Here is a 24,183-nt window from a genome sequence, read left to right as displayed (position 1 = left end):
TTCGCTGCTTGCTGGCGGCGCTCCAGCACCAAGGGAAAGCACTTGAGACCAAAAATACTGTGAATTAATTTAAACGAGTCCTTTTCACTCAGCGAGTGAGTCACTGTCTGAATGCGAGCTGTGTGTGTGTGTGTGTGTGTGTGTGTGTCTCTGCATCGATCCCTCGAACCCTGGATCACAGGGGCCTTGCCTAGAAACTGATCCATGTTCATGGGCTCCAGCTCCAGGACTGCCCTGTAAGACCACGGTCTGTCGCACAAATGGGCTTTGACCTCGGACCTCGGACCGCTAGGGCCGGAAATGTTCCTTCTCGAGCTGCGGCGAAGGCACAGGGCGGAGATCCACGAGGATCGTCGCTCTGCAATCAGCTCATCTCGATCACCTTTTCCTGAGGCCTGGCGAGCGGCGCGGCGCCTTGCGCACGTGTGTCCCGGACAGGTGACGGACCACAGCGACGCGGCGACGCGGCATCACAGCTCCTCTTTTACTCCTTTACTGCATTCATTACTTTAAAGTCTCAGTTCTTTGTTTTTCGGTGACTGCAGATGGGAGGCGAGTAATGGACGCCGGCGCCTCTAGAGTCTCCGAATCCCTGAAACGGAACCAGCAGCTGTGTCTGTGTCGAGCCAGCAGAGTTAGCGCAGCGCTGCGCACGGCTACACGGCGTAGTGTTCGGTGTGAAATGCCCCAGGGAGCATGGTGCAAAGCCCCCCACAGCCCCCCACAGCCCCCCACAGCACTCCACTGCACTCCACTGGACCTCTCTATACTCTATACTCTATAAACACCGATTGCGCAATCGCCCAGCAACACGACACCACGTATTTACCCCATTTTCTTCATTGCCATTGAAAGCACTCTGCTGTTTACCTCCTTTTCAGGAGCACTTAACAGTTTGACCCACAAATCACCTGGAGCTCCGTGCAACTCAGATTAAGAGATAAGTTCTAGGGTCCAAGAGCAGGGCTCCTTTGGGACACTTCACAGTCACCAACCTCTCTGCATAGAACCTCTTGGGTTTAACCAGCAGGAGGAACCAGGACCAGGCTGATGGACCAGCTGTGAAGGTCCAGGAGCCCCTTCCCGTAACCTTGAGGTCTGAAGGACGTCTTCAGCTCAACACACTTGCGCTCCTGTCCATGTCCTCCTGCACGTGTCGCTTCTTTCTCCTTCCATGTGGAGGAGAAAGAAGTTCTACCATAAAAGGGCTGGAGCTGCTGTGGGCCGGAGCTCGGTGCCACTGGGGGAGGGAGGCTGATGTCACTGTAGAGCTGCTTCTCGGCCCCTCTCACAGTCACACTCTTCCAAAGCAGACCTTCTGCGTCTTCACTGCGTCTTTGTTTACAAACCCATATTGGGAGAGAACTGCATTTTTGGGTTTTGCACCACGCTGGTCAATAATCCACAGGTTGAAGGATATTTACTCACAAATTTATCGTTCAAAGCGGAACCTGCAGCACTAAACCCAAGAGTCTGGGTATAAACTAGATAACACACACCCAACACCTCCCCTTCTAGCATGAACACACACCCAACATCTCCACACCCCCAAGTGGAGTGCGAACACACAGCCCGCTGGCACCGCCCACTCTGGTGTGTGGTGTTGGAATCCATTTGCATTGGCGATCAGATGTTCTGCTACATTAGAACACATTTGTTTGCTGAGTGTGAACCTGCTGTAGATGAGGAGACACAGCGATGGCGTCTGATGTCTCAACACAGAAACATCTTCTTGGCTTCAGCTCAACTTCTGCTCCAAGTCCAGGAGAGCAACTCTCTGACGTGCAGCTCGGCACCTCGACGCTCAAGCCAGACGCTCCTCAGGGGTCTCTGACGGAACAAACTGGCCTCCATCTCTCCTCTCCTGCTGCTTTTGGTTGAACACACAAGTATGAAAAAGGGCTCCTCGCCTCCAGGGTAAATATTTAACTGATGATAAGGTTTGTGACGCTTCCCTCTCGCACTCATTGTGACGTTCAGCAAAACACCGCTGCATGTTTGGCACTTTGTCCCCCCCGATTGCAGCTCCGCACCAACCATGTAAGGAACGAATCCCGGTCCGTTTCCCCCCGTTGTTGGCAGAACACTTTGTTTTCGTAAATATGGCTCGGCGAGAAAGAAGCACTTTGCAGAAATACAGCGAAACGAGGTCAGAAATCAGAGATGGAGCTGCCAGGTGGGCGGAACCGATGCACCTTGAGGCCGCGGCACCCCAACTGAACCGAGGGGGGTAAGACACGGGGGCGGAAAGGGAGCGTAGAACCAGACCGCAGAGGAGATATAGTGACAGGACCGGCCAGCAGGGGGCGCAGCGTCTGAGAGCAAGGAGATCCCCGCACTCCACTTGCACATCTAAGGTGCACCAGGGCGAGGTGCTTCGTCTCCTCCTGTTATCTCGCTGACGGAGACGCAAACCAGAAGGGTTCGAGAAACCAGCCGTCCGCTCAGGAATGTCAACACGAGCTCCGCGTTTCCCTGGCATCCTGGCAGGAAGGCAGGACCCGATAAGGCCCCTCGGTGCCGGAATGTTCCGCAGAGGCCAAGCAGGACCTCGAGGTCCGCGTCCGCGACATCGCCGCCCAGCTCACGGACTCGTGAGAGAGGGAGACTCGAGAAGTGAAAGGCATCTTCTCCAAGCACCAAGCACCACGAAAGGCGCTCTGATCCATCTTGAACGGAAGCTCTCGCACTGGGAGGAAGTGTCATGAGGAGGTGCAGGAGCAGTGGAACGTGTGAGTCCGCCTGGGCAACACCTGTGTGCGAGGAACTGGGCTGGAGGGTCGAAGCACAGCAACCCACGGGTGTCCAACATGAGAGCTGGAAGAGCAGAACCTCACTTCTTCACCACGTTTACCGACCGGACGCCTCCGCAGCAGGTCCGCTCGCACTCGGCCCGGTTCCGTAGGTCTCTTGTCACACCAACGCGATGCAGCAGCTCCGCACGGTGTCCACGCACTCAGACCATTGAAACCTCAGCATGCAGACCCATTAGAAGAAGTGTATTGCGCTGGTACGTCACACCGGTACATTACGGTGAAATATTACACTGGTATGTTACAGTGGTCCGTTACACCATGTAACATGGAGGTGGGCGGAACCAATGCACCTTGAGGTCGTGGCACCCCGACTGACACATTACAGGTACATTATAGCAGGTTCACTCTGCTGTTACTCTCTTATGACTTTATTTTGGATCGCAGCTCAGTGCTCCGTGTCGCTCTGGCGAGAGCAGCTCTACGGGCGTCATTTGGACATAAAGTGAACTGAAGTAAACGAGAGTCGCGTGGAAGAAATGGAGACATTTGTCTGTTTCGAGGCAATGAGGCCTGTCGCTGAAACGCGGCTCAATGGGATGAGAAGCTGCAGTAGAAGAGGAAACGTCCCGCAGCCCGATGGTCCCGGGAAGAGAACATGTTTTTGTCGTCATGAGCGTCCCGCTTCCCTCCGTTTCCCTTCCAAACTCTCGCACTTCGTTGGGTCAGAATCAGCGACTCCCAGGACAGAGACTCCACATCTGACTTCTTTGCCTCAATGTGACCGAGTTCCACCCATATTTGTGTCCTTGTGCTCCGTTATAATGGGCTTCAGCGCACTTTCCGTCGTTTCGAAGCTCTTGCACGTTTTCCACCTGCTGCACGATGGACCTTCGGCCGTTTTCCGCTTCCTGTACGAAGCTCCACTCGGCCACGCGGGCGGCCCAGGACGGGGACGAGACGGGGACGAGACGGGGACGAGACGGGGACGACGGTATCAGCAGTTTGTCTAACCCAGGTAATGATGTGTAAAAAGCTGGTATTATTATTATTATTATTATTATTATTACTGGTATATTTATCCTACATATACCCTGCTGTTGTGGCTGTATCTTCATGTGTGTCCTACTGCATTTACACAACCTCTAAGGCGCAGGATCTTTCTCCGCTTCCTAACGAAGCCCTTTTCTTATTATTATGTCCTAAGGTATTTATGTCTTTTCCAGACAACCTGGGTTCGCGTCCCTGAAAACTGGACTCGGTGTCGTTCGGAAAAGAGGAGTGAACGCACGTCGTGATGAGCAGGGCGGCCAGAGGCCGGCGGTTCAGAAGAGGAAATCTCCCCGTTCACACGCGCGCCGGCTGAAGATAAGAGCACATGAGTCTTTAACCGTCTCCTGCGGTTCGTCTCCACCGTTTCCCAAAGCGCGGGTGCGAAGCTCCGCCTCCTACAGCAGCCATTGCTGAGGGCCTCTGCTCTCCTGCCTGGACAGTGAGCAGCTCCACTGTAATTTCGGTGTCCAGCCGCCCCGTTTGGTGTCCCCCAGCTCGACCCCCCTCCCGGCAACCCTGGTTCCCCAAAACCATCCCCCCACAGCAGCCACGACGCGACTCCAGCGACGAACCACGTGGAGTAACTCTGTCCGACAAGTCGATCCTCCGATCGAACGCTTCCGCCGAACCTGCAAGCGAAATTCAGAGCTCATCCTGCAGCGTGACCGTTCAAGGCCGTCCTGCAGCGGTTCTGATGAACCCACCTCCCGAACCACGAGTCAACCCGTCCTCCGCGCCGGTCCGCTGCAAGAGCGCATCGGTCACCGTAGTGCCCAGACTGGGCCTCCGGGCAGCTTCTCCACCCCAACCACCAAGCGCGTGCGGCGGCCCAGTCATCCAGCGCATCCTCCAGCCCTGTTCATGAAGGCCGTTCTCCAGGCCACTCATCTCATCCCATCCTCCAGCTCATTCAACCCTTCCCTGAGAGGTAGAACTTCCAGTGACGGTGCAACCTGCCAACATCCAGACCGCCCACCATCCACGTGCGACCTGAACCGTCCACAGTCCTGTTTTTTGACCGAACCGCGTACGGAGCTCGAGCACGGGGCGGCGGTCGATCAAAGCAGCTCTGTTGTTTTTATTGCGCTCTGATTTGAGAGTGAGGCGCACGGCCCGAGGGTTCGTATCCCGGTCTGCAGCAGAAACGCGGCGGTGTGAAGAGCAGCAGCGCTGCACAACGGGACGAGTTCTCTGAGAACGTCCACAGGACCCCACTGCACCCCAGCGACTCCTCCTCAACTCAAAAGAGTCCCAGTCAAGCCCCTTCGGCGCCACACCACCTGCTGGCCAAAGCCACACGCAACACGCTGCACATCCCGAAGGCACGCGGGTCGAAGGCTGTCCCCGAGCTCGGACCTCCGTCCTCCGTAGGAGATGACATTTCCGGCAGTTTCCGCTCAGATACCATCGTAACGCACTTAGCCAACTATCGGCGCAGCTCCCTTCCTAAAGAGCAGCGAGATCCCGATATGAAAGTACCGCGGTAATTACAGGCCTGAGATTACATCACAGGAAGAGAATGGAAATAGATGTGTGTGACTCGGAGGGGCGGGTGACGAATCGGTGGAAGAGACGCCACCGAAACGGTCGTCCCGTCTCAGGATGTCCTTCGCCGTCTTTAATATTTCACTCATCGCTGCTCCTTGAACCGTACTTAGCGACCGTGATCCCAGCGGTTCGCTCCCGATGTCCCCGACGAGCCTCGCGGGAGGCGCCGTCCCCACGCGTGTGACAGCAGCCGGGTGCTGGAGTCCACAGACACACTTGTTTTGGAGGAGAAGCATCCGGTGCAGCAGCTCCAAGACTTTAAAGTCAGAGGGTTTTACAGCGAAGAAGGTTTTCAAGGGTTTGTGCGTGCGGGGGGGGTCCTTCCTCCGGTTTCCTGTATTTCTGAAAGGTCACGACCCGAGTCGCGCCGGTCGGTATCGTCGCCGAGTTGTGTCACGTCCCAGAGCGTCTCCCTCCTCCCGACGGCTGTGGGTCTGCGGCTGCGAAGGCGCTGCTCCGAGCCGTCGTCGTCCCCGCGGAGCTCGGCGATAACATCGGCGGGGCTGCGGCGGGGGGGGCTGGGTGTGGACTTCTATACGGTCATTAAACAAAGCAAACCAATGCGCTCCTTTGGCATCGGCACCCGCAGGAGGTCAAGGAAGGAGAGATGAGGAGAGCAGATATCTCAGAGCTTCGTGCGGAGAGTCGCTCCGCTCATGGACGCTGGACGTGAACCTCTGAGCTCTGTGCTCCGGCCCCAGAGAAGTCGAGGGCGGAGGCGCTCGGCCGCTCGGCCGCTCGACCGGCAGGAGGACCACGGTTCGACCAGAACGTAACCCGAGGTTCGTGTTCCCTGTGTGCGAGCAGAGCGCGAGGCAGCAGCTGAGGAGCACCGTGAGCAGCGGGAGAACATCGCTCCTCCGCGTCTCCCGGAGCTCGGCTCCTCAGCTCCTCATCGGCTCGGAGTCAGCGCCGCTCCGGCGAGTCGCTTACAGGCGTCTCCAACCGCGGTACAGCTGCGGGCACGGAGCGGTCCGACCGCTCTGCCTTGACCGGGGGCGCAAGAGGTGCTGAAAAGGGGCAGCTACTCGTGTGACGAACGTCGGTGGAAAGAAGCAGTAACTGTACTTAAGAATCACACGTCTGCATCTACGTGTCTCTTTCTCTTCATGTAATGAACACATTGTACTTCCTACGAGATGTTTGTGGCTTTGGAGAAAAGCGTCTGATAAAGGAACACGCGTAAGAGTAAATGTGTCGAAGAGATGCTGAAGGGCTGATGAGCAAGCGCTGAAGACGTGGAAGAGATGTGGAACGTGTGATGAAGAGGAAGAGGTGACAAAGAGATGCTGAAATGAAAGAGAGGTTTTAAAGAGGTTCCCGGTGCAGGACTCACTGCGGAACAACATGATTCTTACCTGGAAAGCAGTGGTGGCCATTTCTCTCTCTCCCTCTCTCTCCCTCTCTCTCCCTCTGTCTCTCTCTCTCTCTCTCTCTCTCTCTCTCTCACTCTCTGTGTCTCTGGACCCGGGTTCTAGTGCCGCATCCTGTCCTGGGCGAACGCGGGAAACCGACTCCTCCACAGCTGCTGCCCTCCCAGCGCAGAGTTTGCCAGACGCCCGCGGAGCGAGAGGCCGAGCGACGGACGAGCTCCTCGTACGCCCGTTGCGCTCGACTGGAGCCACCGTTCAACTTTCTTCCTCTTTTTCTACTCTCTCCCCGCTCCTGCGCGTTGGCGTGGAGACGTCTGCCTGCTGGCTCTTCCCACTTGCTTTTCCCTCTCTCCTCCTCCGTCTCCCTCGCTCTCTCGCTCTCTCGCTCAGCCCCTCGCGCTCCCTCCTCGCGCCCCGTCTCCCTCTGTGTGCGCCTGCACGTCGAGGGGAAAAACAGAAGGGGCAGCGGCCGGGGGGGGCGTGTCACCACACACACTGCCAAAACAGGCAGAGGCGGGCGGGGCTTCAGGCTGCCTGGCACTCTCTCCGTGGTACCCTGCTCTTATACCACGTTCCTAGCAGGTACCGTGGTAACACAAGGTACTAAACCCAGGGCATTTTTGCCACACATCCTCAGAAGCGTGATGGTTTGGCGAAGCTACACACGTGGTCGTCACGGAGAGGCAGCGTGACCTCGGCAACCTTTTCGTTTATTACACTTATTAATTTATTCATTACTTGTTTATTTTATTATTTGACCCCTTTAAGGAAACTTAGGGCGTGAGGTTTGTACCCTGAGCTACTTACACTGATTTACCCATTTAAGCAGCAGAGTAATTTTTGGTGTATAAATGCATTAATAATATAATGAGTAACAGTAAAATGCAGAAACGTCATTTTTATGCTATAACTTTTTCAGAGATAGTATCTTGTTCAAGGGAACTACAGCAGGAAATGGGATTCGAACCTGGATCCTGGTCGCTTGATTGCACCTCTAACCAGTACGCCCCCTGCTGCCCGACGGCATCTTGATTTTAACTCCAAGTAAATTATTATTAATGTATCGCCAGTAGAGAAAGGAGTGTTCTATGAGCACAGTTGTTGGGACAGTGAAACCCTTAGAATTACCGCAGATGTGTGGTACATAACAATGTAAACAAGCCAGACAGGAATGTTAACTGCCACAAACAAATGAATCAATGAGGGGCGGCAAACACCCCCCCCCCCGCCGTGAGCTGACAACCAGCTCTGAAAACATGAGCAATGAAATGTACCCTGTTCTACATCCAAAATACACACATACACCACATTAATCAGTGCGTAAACGCTACCATTTACCACGGTGCTGCTCAGAGGAGATCATGCTGCATGTTTTTGCTCCTTTTTATATTTTTACAATGTCTAGACCAGACGAAATCATGAGCGATTATTTTTAAAAACCCAGCTTTACACCACTTTCTGGGAAATGCCTTTGAGTGTGGCTGCGTGGCACGCACACACGTACACACGCACACACGCACACACACACACACACGTACACACACACACACACACACACACACACACCCTTAGCAGAGCCAAAGTTTTGTATTTATACACAAAGAGGGTAACACCAACCCCGGTAAGGTACAATGCATCACAGAGCAGTTGTCTGCACTGTCAGCGGTTTGTATTCTTGACAGGTGCAGTAGGTGGCGCAGTGGTTACAGCTGCTACCTCACATTCACAGGGCTGGGGTTTGAATCCCACCTCCAAAAGGACCAGAATGAGTACCGGAATGAGTACCGGAATGAGTAGCGAACAGGGAGCTGGGGCCGGGCCGGGTGGCAGAACACCGACACCCACTTGCAGCCCCTCGTTCCGCAGATTCCAGCTGGGAGATTCATTGTAGCCCTGACTGTGGGAACAGCAAACAGCCAATCAGAGCTTCAGCAGAAAAACATGCGGAGGCAAGCAGCCAATGAGAGCTTCACCGGAGAAACACAGTGAGGCGAGCAGCCAATCAGATAACAGCTGCAGCTAATCAGAAAACAGTGGCACACATAGGAAATGTCGGTGTCAGAAGAGGGTACTGAGCCAGCAAGACATTGTGGGAACACCTGGAGTCTGTTTGGCCCACTGTGTGTGTGTGTGTGTGTGTGTGTGTGTGTGTGTGTGTGTGTGTGTGACAGGGAGGTACCGCTCTGCAGAAACAGATACACACACTTTCTGACAGCTACTGTCCGCACGTCACCGACGTGGGCCGGAACACACACAGAGACACACTGAAACACGCTCTCTCCAGTCTGATGACTCCCATCTTCCCATGTGTAAGTGTGTGTGTTTCTGCTGTGTGAAGCATGATCACAGAAACACTGGGCACCTGGGTGCTGCACTTTGCTGTTCTGTGCAGGAGAAGCTGAGCCATAAACACCTGCTGAACAGCGGTAGTGTGTGTGTGTGTGTTTGTGTGTGTGTGTGCTGAGCTGTATTTCGGAGCTTTTTAATTTCGTTTCATTACTTTTTACTATTTATTTTCTCACACTGCTGTCTGCGGAGGAGGAAACAAAACCTGCATTTACCTGCCCGGCCGATAGGCGGCAGTAAAGAGCCACCGCACAGATCGGGGTGTTGGACCACCCACCTTCATTCAGCTCCCGTCCACAGCGTTTACACATCGTCTCTGCTGAACCTCAGCGATCAATTAGAAGATGAGGGACGTTGTACATGTTTACAGGTTGAGTCAGACAATTATAAACGAATACAAGCTTGTGGAAATGATGTGTTATTTTTAGAAATTTTACATCAGGTTTAAAAGGTGTTACAAAGTGTTTTTATTTATTACCTCTATTTCTATGAATTTTACAGAATCTCAAGCGCGGAAACCTGAGGGACGTTTCTGTCACTTACCGTGTTTTAATTGTGACTCGTTGGTAAAAGAGTTACGAGCAAACGCGTTACGACGAGACTTGTGCTCCCAGCCGCGTTTGTGAGCCGAGCGGTCGGCGTGCGTAAAAGCGTGTGTTGCGTCAGACGGGGTCTGCAGGCAGATGCGAGTCGCCCACCTGATGCGTCTCGTGCTGCCAACATCCCTGCTGCTGTTTTTACCGTGAAAAACAAAGAGTCGATTGACAGACGCTGCGTCTCCTGACTTCTGATCTAATCGGGTTACGCTGGCGCGATGCTGGAACATTCCTGTTGCCGTGGTTACCGCTGTGCGCACTGACCGCCCGTAGGACCCGCTGGACACATATACATACGTGAATAAATCTGTTCCTTTTGTCTCACACCCCGGGGGGACTTTTTACTGCTCACGGAGCCCCTCACCGCAGTAAAGGAGAAGCTGCAGCTGAGGCCGTTTGACCCTCGAACCCGAGTCTGATGCTGAAATCCCCTGTTCTCCCCTCTCTGTGCGGGAGCCAGAACACATCCCATACCCGGGTCAGTAATAAAGCAGCTGTGCTGCAGACCTCTGAGGGTTTGGAGAGGGGAGTCGGAGATCGCTGGTCAGTGACCGCTCGCCGCGGTACAGATGGTCGCTGGTGCAGTACAGTTGCCTGCCCCCCCACCCCCCACCTCACTTCTCCCAGTACTGATGGCTTAGTTGAACCAGTAGGCCAACAGCGCCAGAGGAGCAGCACTACCGTGCTATGTGAGAACATGGTAAAACAGGGCAAGCAGCGAGCAGGTGGCCTGGTGGGTAATCAGATACCTGTATCCAGGTGATTTACACTGATTGGTCCATTTCAACAGCAGGGTAACTTTTACTGTGTCAGTTCAGGGTACGTACCTTGATTAAGGGCACTAGAGCAGGAGGTTGGACTCAAACCCTGGTCCTTCAATGACAAAGTGACCCTGTGCTCTGACCACGATGCCACCTCCTGGTGAGGGGACATGAAACACCCCCCCACCACCAGCACAGCCTTGCCAAAAAAGCCACTGAGGGAAAGGGGCTTTTCGTACGAACTCGTCAAAGCCCGAGCTCACGGCACGGAATGTGATGCAGGTGTGTGTTGCTCTGGCGCCGGGGCTGGGTGTGTATCGCAGGTGTGTGGGGGTGTGAAACAGGAGCTCTCTGTGTCCCCAGTGTCTTCAGTGGGACGGGGACTTCCTGGGGAAAACCAGGGGTCCCAGCCATGCGACGAGCTGCCATCCCACACTGTGTGTGTGTGTGTGTGTGTGTGTGTGTGTGTGTGTGTGTGTGCATGTGCGTGCTTCATGCCAATCCCTGCCCTTCCATCGCATGCAACTGGACATGCAAATCTAGGTCTGGGTGGACAGACACTGGGTGGCTGCGCTGTCCTCTCTTACAGGCAGCAGTGTGTGTTCACACGTTCGTGTTGCTGTGACGAACCTCAAGGGGCAGCAGGGAGACGTAATAAAGTCAGATGTTTTGTACAAACACTCCTGTGTTTTTAACCACACACACGTGTCTCCCTCTGGACACACTCACTTGGTCCAGTCAGGCTGGTCGAACCCGCGGCTCTAAACTAAACGGTGTGTAACGTGTGACAAGGTCAGTTGGCATGTGGCGTTCTAGACACACACACACACACACACACACACAGACTTTTCAAAACATGAAGCCAGTGATGGTTCCTCCAGACTCTGAAGAGCCAGACGGTGATTTGAACGTGACTCAACATCCTGTACATAATAACTGTGTGTCGGCGCCCCCTACAGGACGTGCACAGAATCACATCTCAGTTATGTAATAAAAAGTGCAGTTATTCCCTGGTAGGGGGTGCGGTGGCGCAGTGGGTTGGACCACAGCCCTGCTCTCCGGTGGGTCTGGGGTTTGAGTCCCGCTTGGGGTGCCTTGCGACGGACTGGCGTCCCGTCCTGGGTGTGTCCCCTCCCCCTCTGGCCTTACGCCCTGTGTTACCAGGTAGGCTCTGGTTCCCCGCGACCCTGTATGGGACAAGCGGTTCTGTGTGTGTGTGTGTGTGTGTGTGTGTGTTATTCCCTGGTATCCCCCCCACCCTGCACCTACCAAAAAAGCAGCACCTCCCTAGAATGTGCTGTGGGGGGGGGTGTGCAGTGGCTAAACCCATTACTACGGTAATGAGCTCTGGGAGGAGCACAGCACTCCTCTTCCTCCCACCTCCCTTTTCTTATCAACTCTTCCATGTTTTTACTCCATAAACTGTGCTGTAATGACACCCCCCCCGGAGATAATACTGGGGGGGGTCTGTTTCAGGAAGGCACTCAGATAATCCAAGCCTGCGCAGCTCAGAGAGTGCAAATCCGACCTCGGCCGTACTACGGTAAAGACTGTCCCAATACCGTCTGGATGGATGGGTGGAGGCAGCGAACAGACTCATGTGGGACGGTGTGTCACTTGTCAGGGCTGTAGTTGTGACTACAGTCATCGCAGATGTAGGGATGAACCGCTTGGTGAGGACAGCATGGGGTCAAGACTCCTCACATTTGTTCGTTGGTTTAAGTCCCACAGAGATGCAGCGCGGGTCCTCTTACCTTCACCTCACATTTCTGGTGGCACATCAGCCGGCACACTGTGGAGCAACGAGAAACACACACAGTGAGGGACTTGTGGCACAAACTGTCATGCACAAGGGGGGTGTCTGGTAGCATAGTGGTTAAAGCTGCTCCCTTTGGATTTGAAAGTGGAAGGTTCAAATCCCCCTTCCAGCATTTCTATCAATGAGGCACTTTTCTCTAAAGTGGCTTCTTGTGAACTCTATGTAGTGTTATCAGCCCACACATGTTATTCACCACAGTAACTTACACTCATCCATACATCAGTGGAACACATACACACTCTCTCTGTCACTCACATACTATGTGGGAACCTGAACAGCAAGGCTTTGGACTGTGGGAGGAAACCAGAGCATGCAGACTGACCAGGGATCAAGCCCACATCCTCTCACACTACCCAGGTGCTGTGAGACAGCAGTACTACCTACTGTACCCTTGCACATGGTACTATTCCTGGTTTGCTCCAGTAAAATTACCCAGCTGTTCAAATGGGATGGGGGGGCTGCAGTAGCACAATGGGTTTGGGGTTCAAGCCCTGATTGGGGTGCCTTGTGACAGACTGGCCTCCTCTCCTGGGTATGTCCCCTCCTCGTCCTCCAGCCTTCTGCCCTGTGTTGCCGGATTAGGCTCCGGTTCACTGCAACTCTGCTTGGGACAAGCAGCTTCAGACAGTGAAAGTGTGTGTGTGTTCAGATGGGTAAATCAGTTTAAGCCATTTTGGAGACAAGTGCCAGATAACTGAGTAAATGTCTTAACCACAGCTGATGAGGGTTCACAGCCCAACATACACTTGAGGGAAGAGGATTTTGAAACAGTCCATGTCCAGATCGGGATTCTGCCTGTTCTGGGCCTGAAGGACACAGTGTTTACAGCTACTGTGTCCACCGCATACAGAGCGAGGTTACAGTTACCGCGGTGCAAACAGTGGAATCGCAGCCGTGTTTACATTGCGAGTGAAATTACAGCCATCGCCTCTGCGGTCCGTTACTCTCGCTCCATGCGGACGTGGTCCAGGACCACCCGTGGGGTCGTTACCCGTTCGGACCACTAGATGGAGACGCCGAGCCCTGCGAGGTCCCTTTCAGTCCCTTTTGTTCCTTTTGGACTGAAAGAAGCTCCAGTGAAAAAATGAAATGAAATAAAATAAAATAAAATAAAATAAAATAGAGCTCAGACAAACACAGTCTGTGCGCCTCCGTGTCCCCCAGCGTCCCATGTCCCCATCCAGCCCAACCGCACATGTCACGCACAGCCCCCCCCACATCTCTCCCAACAACCGTCCACATGAAAGACCACCCGGAGAACCTGCGGGTTCTCGGACCGCTTCGAGCGCCGGGTGCGAGGAGGTCTTGACTACGCTCACCTGTCCGGCAGCCCCCGCACCCAGACAGACCGTGGTGTAGCGCGGTGTACCGCGGTTTTCTTCTTTCACAAAGCAGCAAGAGGTGTGCGGCCTCCAAGTTGCAGGCGTCACACTCCTGCACGCTCTTTCACAGGCTTTTTACCGTGGGAAAAGAGTGGAAACGCTCCGGGAAACATTAGCTCTCGAACCCTGCTCGTCAATGTGCGGCAAACAGCCCTCAGTTGGCTTTGTCCGTCTTCACCTCCTTTGTTTCCAGGTTTGGCAAAAACATGTATATATAGCTGCGTTGGGAATGAGAAGGTATCGCTGGTGGAACCCGTGTCCAGGAGGACCTCCTTCCCTGGAGGCGCATGAGCGTCGCACCCCTGAGATGCTGCAGGAGCGCTACTGTGTAACACCACCTGCTCCGTGCGACTACAGCGGGCATGCGGGTTAGAGGTGCCGCCCGGCACTCGAATGGTCCCGGTTCGAATCCCACCTCGTGCTGCAGTACCCTTGAACTGACACGGTAAAACGACTGTGCGGAGAGAGCGGTCAGAATGGCGCTGAATACAAAAAGCAGGAGATAAAAACATAGAGGCTCTGCCCCAAACAAGCGTGTTGTTCTGTAACAGTGAACCGGGCCGGGTCGCTGTTTGTTTCGGCTCCTCCCGTTCGAACCCGACCCACCCGAGGCCCCCCAACGCAAACTGACCTCGGCAGACGAGCCCCTCCTTGCCGAGGGTCTGCTTGCAGATGCTGCATTGCCTCCCCTTCTTGAAGGTCTTGTTCCGGAAGGTGTGTGAGTGGACCACCTCGAGCTCCTCCGGCTGCGGGGGACACGCAACATGGGGTGCGGGGGGCACAAAGGGTGTTGGGTAAGTACCAGTGGATTTTGGCTCATTGCATCACTTCCTGTATACAATTAGCAGTTGACTTTAGAACAATATAGCACTTCCCGCCCTGACTCAGATGTCCTGGTCCTTTGCATCAATATCATGTCCATCTTCACTTCGGCTCCTAATGTGTCTGTTTAAATGGTTGCCATGGAAATGCTGACATCACACGAAACTCTGCGATGGGGCGATTTAACAGGTATCGCTTTACCACAGAGGCCTGACTGAAACTGCCAAAGAGAGCTGGAGAGGAACGTGTGAACTGAGGGCTGCCCCGGGTGGAACCTCCAGGACGCACACACACGCGCGCGCACACACACACACACACACACACACACACACACACACACACAGACCCTGGCTATTTATGACCCCACCCTCCTCAATGTGACAGCAGCCCCTTGGACACACCCGCTGGACTTTCCTCCGCAGCCGTCTGGATAAGAGAGAGACAATGGCTCTGTCCACACAGCGCTGCACATTTGGGCCAAAGTGTCTCCCCCAACCAGTGTGTCCAATGTGCCATCTGCTCGTCATGCTCCCTCGTCCCCGGTCCCACGCAGAGAGGACACGCCACCTCCCAGACACCACGCGCCCGCTGTTCTGCAGATTACGAACCGACTCTGAGCGGGAGGCCGAGTGACCTTTGACCCTGCTGCCCCACTACCCGTCAAAGTATACAGATGGTTGGGTGCGCATCCCGGGTCACATGAGCCCAGCAGAGGTGCGCCCCCCCTTCCCGGTGACTAGCAATGTTGCGACCGTCCAAAGGATGGGGGTGGGGGGGTTAACGCATCTGAAAAGTGGCCCTCGACTCGCGGAGAAGCTCCTCCCTCTGCAGCTGGGGACTGCTGTGGGAAAAGAGCGAATCTCCTTTCCCCGCATCATCGCACTTCCTGTTATTCTCATTCTTTCCATCAGTTTCTGCACAGGGGTTAAAGGTCACAAGGTTTCTGGTCCTGTGGGGAGGTTTTGCGCCACTGATGACACAGCGTTCGCATCATGGAAAGTGTTCATGTTCAAGGGGACCAGGAAGCGCAACGCGGTGATGTCGTCCAAACCTCATGAATGAGGAACATGAAACACAGGTGTGTAAAGCAGGACGGAGGTCAAAGGGCACTGGGGTCGTGAAGAGCGAGGCTGCTGCAGAGCGACCGCTTCCTCCACGTGAACGTTTGACCTCCCCCCCGCCCGTCATCAGCAGACCCACACAAACGGTGTGAGGACCAAACTCGACCGCACCCACTGCCACGTGCTCCTCAACGTGTTCGGTCAGGACGGCCATCCTGGGGTCGTGACACGGTGGCTTGTGGAGGTCTTCACCGTCCGTAGTCTGTAGCACACGTCTCTAGAGCCGGGCTGGACCACCATCGTTCCGCATCGCTACTTGGAGCAGCATGGCGGGGGGGGGGGGGGGTGGATTTGGATGTGACCTCTGGTGCACCATGGTCACCTGCTTCTCATTTGTAGGGAGCAGCACTGAGGCAGGACCAGCACATGGTGGGTTCGCATAAAACACTGGGGTTTCAGCGAGATGGGAAGGAGAGCCAGTCCACCCTATCCACCATGACGGAGAGAGACAGACAGAGAGACAGGAGCCAACGAGCCCGTCGTGCTATTACTACCTCCGTCTCGAGGTTTTACGTGATTCTCTGGACAGAGGGATCGATAGAAGGTGTTTGACGGGCCGCCGGAGCAGCGATCAGGGCCGACCGCTCGATGAGCGAAGCTCTGTGGACACGCGGTCCAGCCTGCGCACTGGATTCCGATGTGGGCTCTGTGCCCAGACGCCACTGTCGCTGCTAAAGTTAGCAAAGAGCCGCCAATCAATGGCTGAGAAGCGGTACGGAAATCTCTCCGGACACACACTGATTGAGACACGTGGAGAGCACGCACACGCGCACGCACACTGGATCCTAGTGGTGCTAAAGCTGGTAAAACATTACATTAACACGTTGCACAAAACAATAAGTGAATAAATGCGTGTATCGTTGACCCTTCCTTGGTCGTTACATAGTGGCAAAAATGACTTTGAAGTTACAAACAAGATGAAGTAGGGAGAGACTTGAAGTCCCAGACTGCTGGACGGAGAGCGTTTGTCCTGCGGGGACACAGGAGGGACACTGAGCACCATGTTTCACACACAAACACAGCGGAAGGAGCAGCTGCACGAGTTTCTCCACGGAGTCCAACGTCCGCACTCGTCGGAAACGTCTCCCGGTCGGAAGCGCTGGTTCCACCTCTACGTAAAGAGAGGAGAAACGCAGGAGACAGAGAATGGATGGAGGGGGACAGGGACTGCGCGTCGCCCGCGGCAGCTGAGCATCAGCCGTCTTCCTCCAGCCTTCAGCTCCATTATTTCTTCTCCAGCCTCCGGAGCTCCGTCCCCCATTCAGCTCCACCTTCCGCTGTCCGCACGCTTCACCCTTCAGAGCCCACACCAGAGCGTCTGGCCTTCCCTCCGCACACTGAGTTTGACGCGCGGAGCCAGATGCTACAACCACCCGTATTTTAGCAGATTTCAAAGGGGCCCGAACATATGTCTCTTGTTTCCTGTCGGCTCCGATAAGCCGTAACCCGACGAGATGTTCCCCTCCGGCGTCGCTGCTCATCCTCCTCTCAGACGGCTGCAGCTGGGACTTGACCCAACCGGCACTAACGGTGAACAACTGACTGGAAGGTCAAATCTCCTGGAGGAACCATTTGTTCAGATCCAGTTTGTTCATATTATTGTTTGTACATAAACGATAAGTCAGAGGCAACACGTGACCCTCGCCTCACGCCGCTGGACCCGCTGCACCAGCATCCCTCGTCCGGGGGCTTGAACCTGCAATGCATGCCCTGCGCCGAAATGCCCCCTCCGCAACGTCCTGCTTTCGTTCCCAAAAATCTCACGTTAATACAATTGGCAGACAGCAGTGGTGGGGCGTGGCCACGGAACTCATGCAGCCAATCAAGAGAAGGAGCCGCTGGTAGCGCGGTGGTTACACTTACTGCCTTTGGATCCAAAAGGTCACAGGTTCGATCCCCACCTTTGGCTGCAGTTCCCTTGAGCAAGGTACTTACTCTAAATAGCTCCAGTAAAATTACCCAGCTCTAGAAATGGGTAAATAATTGTAAGCTTGTAATAATTGTGACACTAACGTTGTAAGTTGCTTTGGAGGAAAGTGTCAGATAAGTGAATAAATGCAATGAGCTCCTGTATGGACACTCAGAGCTCACCTGACCCTCCTTCTCTTGGACCCATCGCATGTCAAGGTCAGGTCAAGGTCACGGGACTCAGGACACACAGGTGCCGCAGGCGGAGCGGAGGGCACCGATCGTCGGAGGAAGCGCCCCGTCCACGCACACGTCTCGGTGTCCGTTCCCACTTCGCGGCCGTCACTTTGTCACAGGTTATGGACCGATGTCCTCTTCCCGCCACGAGTGACGACCCACTGTTTACTGACTAGTTAGTAACCTCTGCTGTAACAGTCAGCTGAAGCTAAAGGCAGTTTTCCTTTTCGGTAAAAGTCAGAGTATGAGAGCCCCCACCATGGATCTCATCTATAATTCAGCCGTGTTCTCCATCCTCGCGTGAGTATCGGGTGTCTTCCTCCTCCCCTCCTTCAGTCCCGTCTTGCTAACGCACTGGTTTTACTTGCTCTCTGTCAAGTTCTCTGTCCAGCCCAGAGTGGCTCTCCGCTGTCCTCCGCGTCCACAGGGACACTTAACGGCATCGAACACCATCTGCCCAAGAAAGCGCTTTTATTGGTCATTTCTGCCGCACCAGTTGTAATTATCTCATCTCATAACGATTGGTTGCACAGCTATGGTAAACACGGTAAATTTAAATTTTTCACGGCATCAGCTGAACCCTGGAAAATGGGCTGACTTACCTAGTCCAGCAGTCAAAGTCCTCTAAGGTTCAAATCCCTTTGGGAAGAGAGAAATGATGTCCTCCAAAGAACCGTGATCATTAACTAGTGTTGAGGACACCTGTATCCAAGGCGACTTACAGTGTTAGAAAGACTGCAGTAAACTGCCTAGAGTCACTCACACATCTATGCAGCAAAGCAATGTAACACACACACACCAGCAATTCACCTCAAAGACGTGACTCTAGACTGGGAGGAAACCAGAGCACCCAAAAGAAACCCATGTGAGCACAGCGAGAACTTACAAGCTTGACACACAGAGCTGGAGTTGAACCCACATCCTACAAGGGAATGTGCTGTGAGGCACCAGCACTACCTGCTGCTCCACCCTGCCACCCATTACTCCTCCTGACTGCAGTCAGCCAGTGATCCACAGACCAACTTCAGAACTGACTGCTTTCGGTGCCACTGAACCCCAACAGCGTGACCTGTCAGAGCTGGAGGTTCGAATGGCACCCACTGCCTGCCGGACACACTAGGGAGGCCACGTGGCCGCAGACGCCAATGGGTCTGAGCATTAAAAAATTAACATTTGATCTGCAGGATAATTTGATGGAAGTCTGGAACATCTGGAGACCCTTCTGGAAATCCTACAGAGCACCATGTGGTCACACGTGTGCAACACAGTAACTGTGAAACACGCTATCACTGCGAAACACTGTAACACTCCATTCATTCCCAACAACTGCTTGTCTCGACGAGCCGGAGCCTAACCCGGCAGCGCAGGGCGCAAGGCCGGAGGGGGAGGGGACACACCCAGGACGGGACGCCAGTCGCTGGGCACGCCAAGCAGGGCTCAAACCACAGACCCGCCACACAGCGGGCACCGGCTGAACCTGCCATGCCGCCACGCCCCCCCACTAGAACACTGTAACTGTAACACTGTAACCTTCTGCCCGTCTTTCATGTATTGTGCTCATTTGCCACTTCTGTCTCTGTGCTGCTGTGAAAAAGTGCTGTTCTGTTGTTAACCAAAGAAAGCAAATGATACAGGAGAAAGAGCTAAAGGAAAAGGAGTCCAAGACTGAACTTCAGTCCACAACCACAGCTGAGAGTCTCAGGTTGGGTACTTGAGCCCATCACAGCCTGGTGCACCACAGACCTGGGTTCAGCATACCCTGCTAACTCTCAAGTACCCCTGGACAATGTCGCTGATCCCCCCGCAAAGGTCCCCAGCGCCCGGCCAGACCCCCAGCGTAGGGCACTCACCCAGAACATGCAGGAGAGGCAGACCCAGGTGCGAGCGCGACCGGCCAGCGTGGCAGGCAGGCTGAGAGACGCGGAGGGCATGCTGGGATACCAGGGTCTGCGCTTTGTTTTGGACCTCGATGCGGGACTCCTGTCCACTGCACATAGTACTCCACCGCCGAGCGCCACATCCATGTCAGTGAGCAGAGGGCTGAGAGCCCCTGCTGTCGTCACTCGCTCGCTCACTTTCTTAGTGCACGCCCCCATCTCTCTCTCTCTCTTTCTCTCTCTCTCTCCCTCTCTCTCTCATTAACCCGTCCCTTTTCCTTTCCTTGTCCCTTCTATCGTGAGACATAAGAAGGATCACACCCCACAGCTCCACATAAGGCAACAAAATTTGTCCAGAAGGACTTTGAATGATCCCAGAAATGCCCAACCTGTTTCCCTTCAACATCAAACACTGTCTTCCTCTGTCCATCTTTCTCCTATCCATTTGCTCCACGCACCTCCTCTTCCTGATGTTCCTTCTGCCAGCCCTCCATGGTAGCTCGCCCCCACATTTACATTTATTCATTCGTTACTCATCTGACACTTTTCTCCAGAGCAACTCACACCAATTTACACACATGTACAGCAGAGTAATTCTTACTGTATCCCTTCAGGGAAAGTACCTTGATCACAGGAACTACAGGAGGAGATGGGATTCAGACCTACTTTCTTCCAGTTCAATGGCAGCAGCTCTAACCAAAAACTCAGCTGGGGTCTGGACCTAAACACCGGTGTGTGTGTGAAAGACAAACCATTTCCAATGGCTGCTGCCTCTCTGGGGGTCGAGAACTTCTTGCAATGAGGCTCGAACCCACTCCCGCAGCCCGAATCCTACACTGTCTCTAATTTTGCCCCTTGCGATCTCCTCTTTCCACACAACGAAGGTCAACCATCAACATGCCGAATGAGCCCCAAAGTCAGGGCTGGAATGAGATCCAAGGTGAGACGCCCCAATATGGGGGCAGGGAGTTCCAGGGTTGGACGACCGACCACACGCAACTGGCTCGTCTTGGGAGGTCAAAACACACTGGAACAGGTCCACCTTGCGGATGGTCGCTGTGCAGACACAGCCTGTAGGATCCCACCACTCCTGAGGGGACACTGCTGAGTTTTGACCAGTGTCCTCTCAGAGGGGACCTCAGCATCCCAGCAGGAGCCTGTCGGTGCCCCAATGGCCGGCAGCAAACCGCGCTGGAAATGGAATTTACCATCTATAGTAACGTGTCACTTACTTGTCCTTCAGTGAGAGAAAACCCATCCCTTGGGTATTGAAATTGTTCAGCTTTAAAGCAGGAAGGAGAGCTGCTGGGAACTGATATTTTACCAGAAGGTTGCAAGCTCTAGTCCCAAAAGTGCCAGTTTTCAGCTAAGTACCGATGGTCATTTCCTTCAGCAAAAATACTTTGTTTGGTACTTTCCTCAAATACCGTGGTATGTGGGTCACTTTGGACAAATGTGTTTGATAATGTACCGGATAACCTGGCTGTCAGTCTTCAACCCGTGTGTTTGTAGGGAGGCTGAGAGTGCCGACTGTGTCACAGACACAGCGAACCTTGTGAGACACAAACCCGTCTCAGTCACCCAGGAATCCGCGTGGGCCGTGGCGGCGCCCCCTTCCCACTGTTGCAACACACAGTGCTTTCAGCACAAGCCTCTTTCCTGACCTCCCCCCCCACCGAGTCGGGTCGAACCTGAGGTCAGATAGCAAACGCTGAGCCATGGCTTGTGTTGGCAGCGGTCACTAATTTTCTTTCTTCTAGCCCTGCGGTAAATAACGTGCTGGACGCCTGCTTGGGGGAGTGCCGCTCGGGCTCTTGGGTCCTGCTATTGAACCCTTTACAAGGCACTGGGCCCCACGACCCGACTGCTCCCCGAGGACAGTCTGTAAGGCTGGAATCACCTGACCGCTCGAATGTCATCCTCAGTCCCCTTCCTCAGCTCCGACAACGGTGAGGAGTCCCAGCAGGAGCACAGGGTGCCACAGCTAGAAGAGTCAAAGTGTTGCAGAAAGAGGCCAAAGTGGCACCATGTGGCCTCAGTGCTGGAAACAATGAGCGTGTGGGGGGGGGGGGGGGAACACTGGGCGGGGAATCAAAAGCCAGATGGACTAATTTCCCTGACTAATTTAATAGCAGGAGGCCTGTGCGCCCACTTCCTGTGGGCTGTCGGCTCGTCTCGGCGCGACTGTCCTCCCACACGGACGTCCTGGCTTTTTGCCTCGGAGGGCGCCTGTGACATGCAGCCTGGGGCTCGGGGACCACGCTTTCACTCGTGCTCAAGGGGACTGTCTAGGACAGTGAGCAGGACATGAGAGTGACATGAGAACCACTTAGCAAACATATGTGATGAGTGTGTGACCAAAAGGAGCCACCTGAATAACCCCGAGAGCCTGTAGGAACGCGCCGTTTTCGCAGTCGATCAGGGAGCTCTGAGAGGAGCTGTTCCGACACCGGAGGAGTTAATGGTGGAGGTGAAGGGGAAGAGGACAGGCCTGTGTCCTCCAGAGTAACGCAGTGTCTTTTGCACCTGCCGACGGGTGAGCACTTCAATTATTGCATCGTCGTCAACGAAAGCAAGCGACGGTGGACGAGGCAGCGCACCAAGAATCGCTGGCTCTTTACGCAAATATGAGCAAAACACAATGGGTTCGGTAAATGACACAACACTGGCGCTGAACACCGCCCAGATCTCCTGCATGGGGGGCAAAGCAACAGCTTTTCAAGCTGACCACTAATGGTGCCTTAATCCTTTCCCATCAGGAATGCGAGTCTCTGAGCGGTACCCCTCCCACTAAAAACCGCCCATCTGTGCACCATGAGTCAGGGGAGAAATTATTTCTTACACTCATCTTACAGCTCACACCTTTATCCAAGGTGACTGACTTTAGTAGGTAATTTGAGTTATTTCATTCATCCATTCAATAAGTATCTTGATCAAGGATACACACACACACACACACACACACACACATTTTCTGAACCGCTTGTCCTATACAGGGTCACGGGGAACCGGAGCCAACCCGGCAACACAGGGCGTAAGGCCGGAGGGGGAGGGGACACACCCGGGACGGGACGCCAGTCCGCCACAAGGCACCCCAAGCAGGACTCGAACCCCAGACCCACCAGAGAGCAGGACCCGGTCCAACCCACTGCGCCACCGCGCTCCCCCTGATCAAGGATATTACATCAGAAATGGGGATTCGAATCCAGATACCTTGAATCCACAGTAAAGGCTCTAACCACTATGCCTCCTGCCACCACTTTCTTACTTCAATTATTTTTTTTAGCTTATACTTCAAAGTAACTTTGAGGATTAAGGCATTGACACTGATTCACCCATTTCAACAGCTGGGTAATTTTTCGTGTATCAGTTCAGGAAAAAAAGTAGCTCGATCAAAGGTACTACGGCAAGAGCGGGAATCAAAGCCGGTCCTTTGAACGTAAGGCTGTAGCACTAACCCCTGCGCCACATGTTGCTGAGCAGGATGAAGAGATGAGATGCCAGTGTGTTTTCTAGGTGGTATCAGACCGCGCCCCCCTTGGGCACCCTGGTTCTTCACATATCAGCCATATGGGCTTCTGCCCTTCCTCAGTAGAGGGGCAAAGCTGAGATAGTCCAGCGGGATGAAGACCACATCCACGAGCACCAGAGGGCGCTACAGAGGAAGGGAAGATGAACTCATGGTTGTCAGAAGGTTACAGTTAAGGACAACTAATGAACTTGTTTTGGCTCATTTGTTAAGTAGAACCCCATAAACACACGGCACAAATGCACTGCATAATTATAAAGAAAATCTCCAACTCTGTTAAGTCAATAATACACAGAGTCAGCCGACTTCACGATGGCCAAGTATGTCACTTTTGATTTAAACTTCTGAAATTCTATACAAATCCCATTATCGATAAACAGAGATCATATTTGAGCCTGATATCAATGTTGGATTCGATTTACGGAAGCTCACGGGACGAAAGCACAAACAGGCAGAACATCATGTCGAAGAAATATGATATTGCTACCTTTCATAAATATCGAACCCGCAACCGTTGGACCCAAAGGGAGCAGCTCCACCCACTGCGTTACCAGCTGTTCCCTACAGCATTGTCTGTTCCACAATTAAAATGAAATGAAAACAGGCAACAAAATGGAATCAAACTACACAACCTTTGGATGGCTGAAAGATTCAGTTCCACATCGCTATGGAGAAAGCGCAATATGAGAAAATCCCCCTAAACTGATTTTTTTAAATGTAAAATGGCTCTTCCAAGCAAAGGTACTTGATTGATTCTGTATTATTACCTAGGATGCATTAATCCATAAGCATTTGTACAAACTACGGTTTTTACGATTTAAAGTGTAAGCCATTTGGACTGGTCAACGCAACACTGATCTGCTGGAAACAAAAAGGCAAACAGAACCTTCAGCACTGCTGTAATGGTTTACAGCCATTGGAACGGACCTTTAGAAAATACAGAACATTCTGGTAAAAAGAGTGAAAAGGTGCCACACTTTATGCAATGCACAGAATAATGATGCCAGTTAGTCTCAACGTTATGGAGGAAAACTGAGCAGTACCAAAAATGTATAAAA

The 24,183-nt window shown here is 53.6% G+C and overlaps 1 protein-coding gene and 1 long non-coding RNA gene across 10 annotated transcripts in view; both read right to left on the bottom strand.

Annotated features, from left to right (window-relative positions):
* The window catches only part of LOC108928830 (tensin-like), a 53,165-nt gene extending 33,435 nt beyond the window's left edge, over window positions 1-19,730 (bottom strand). For 5 of the 9 annotated variants that reach the window (XM_029256631.1, XM_029256632.1, XM_029256633.1 and 2 more), the window contains exons 1-3: window positions 19,570-19,730; window positions 14,263-14,377; window positions 12,185-12,222 (exon numbers count right to left, since the gene is read on the bottom strand). In XM_029256631.1, coding sequence (XP_029112464.1) covers window positions 12,185-12,222; window positions 14,263-14,377; window positions 19,570-19,650 — 234 coding nt within the window. In that variant the 5' untranslated portion in view covers window positions 19,651-19,730. Of the gene's footprint in view, window positions 1-382; window positions 551-6,712; window positions 7,172-12,184; window positions 12,223-14,262; window positions 14,378-19,569 lie in introns of those variants that run through there. The other 4 variants (XM_029256636.1, XM_029256637.1, XM_029256634.1 and 1 more) reach the window with 3 other exon arrangements.
* LOC108928839 (uncharacterized) lies at window positions 8,296-10,267 on the bottom strand. Its single transcript, XR_001965703.2, has 2 exons — window positions 9,289-10,267; window positions 8,296-8,624 (listed from the first exon to the last, which is right to left on the bottom strand). It is a non-coding gene; the product is annotated as an uncharacterized LOC108928839 (long non-coding RNA).
* Window positions 19,731-24,183: the final 4,453 nt, after the last annotated feature.

The sequence above is a fragment of the Scleropages formosus genome, chromosome 12 (genome assembly GCF_900964775.1).
Source record: "Scleropages formosus chromosome 12, fSclFor1.1, whole genome shotgun sequence".
Lineage (NCBI taxonomy): Eukaryota > Metazoa > Chordata > Actinopteri > Osteoglossiformes > Osteoglossidae > Scleropages > Scleropages formosus.
Note: the sequence above shows the minus strand (reverse complement) of the source record. Positions and strands in the feature narration are given on the sequence as shown.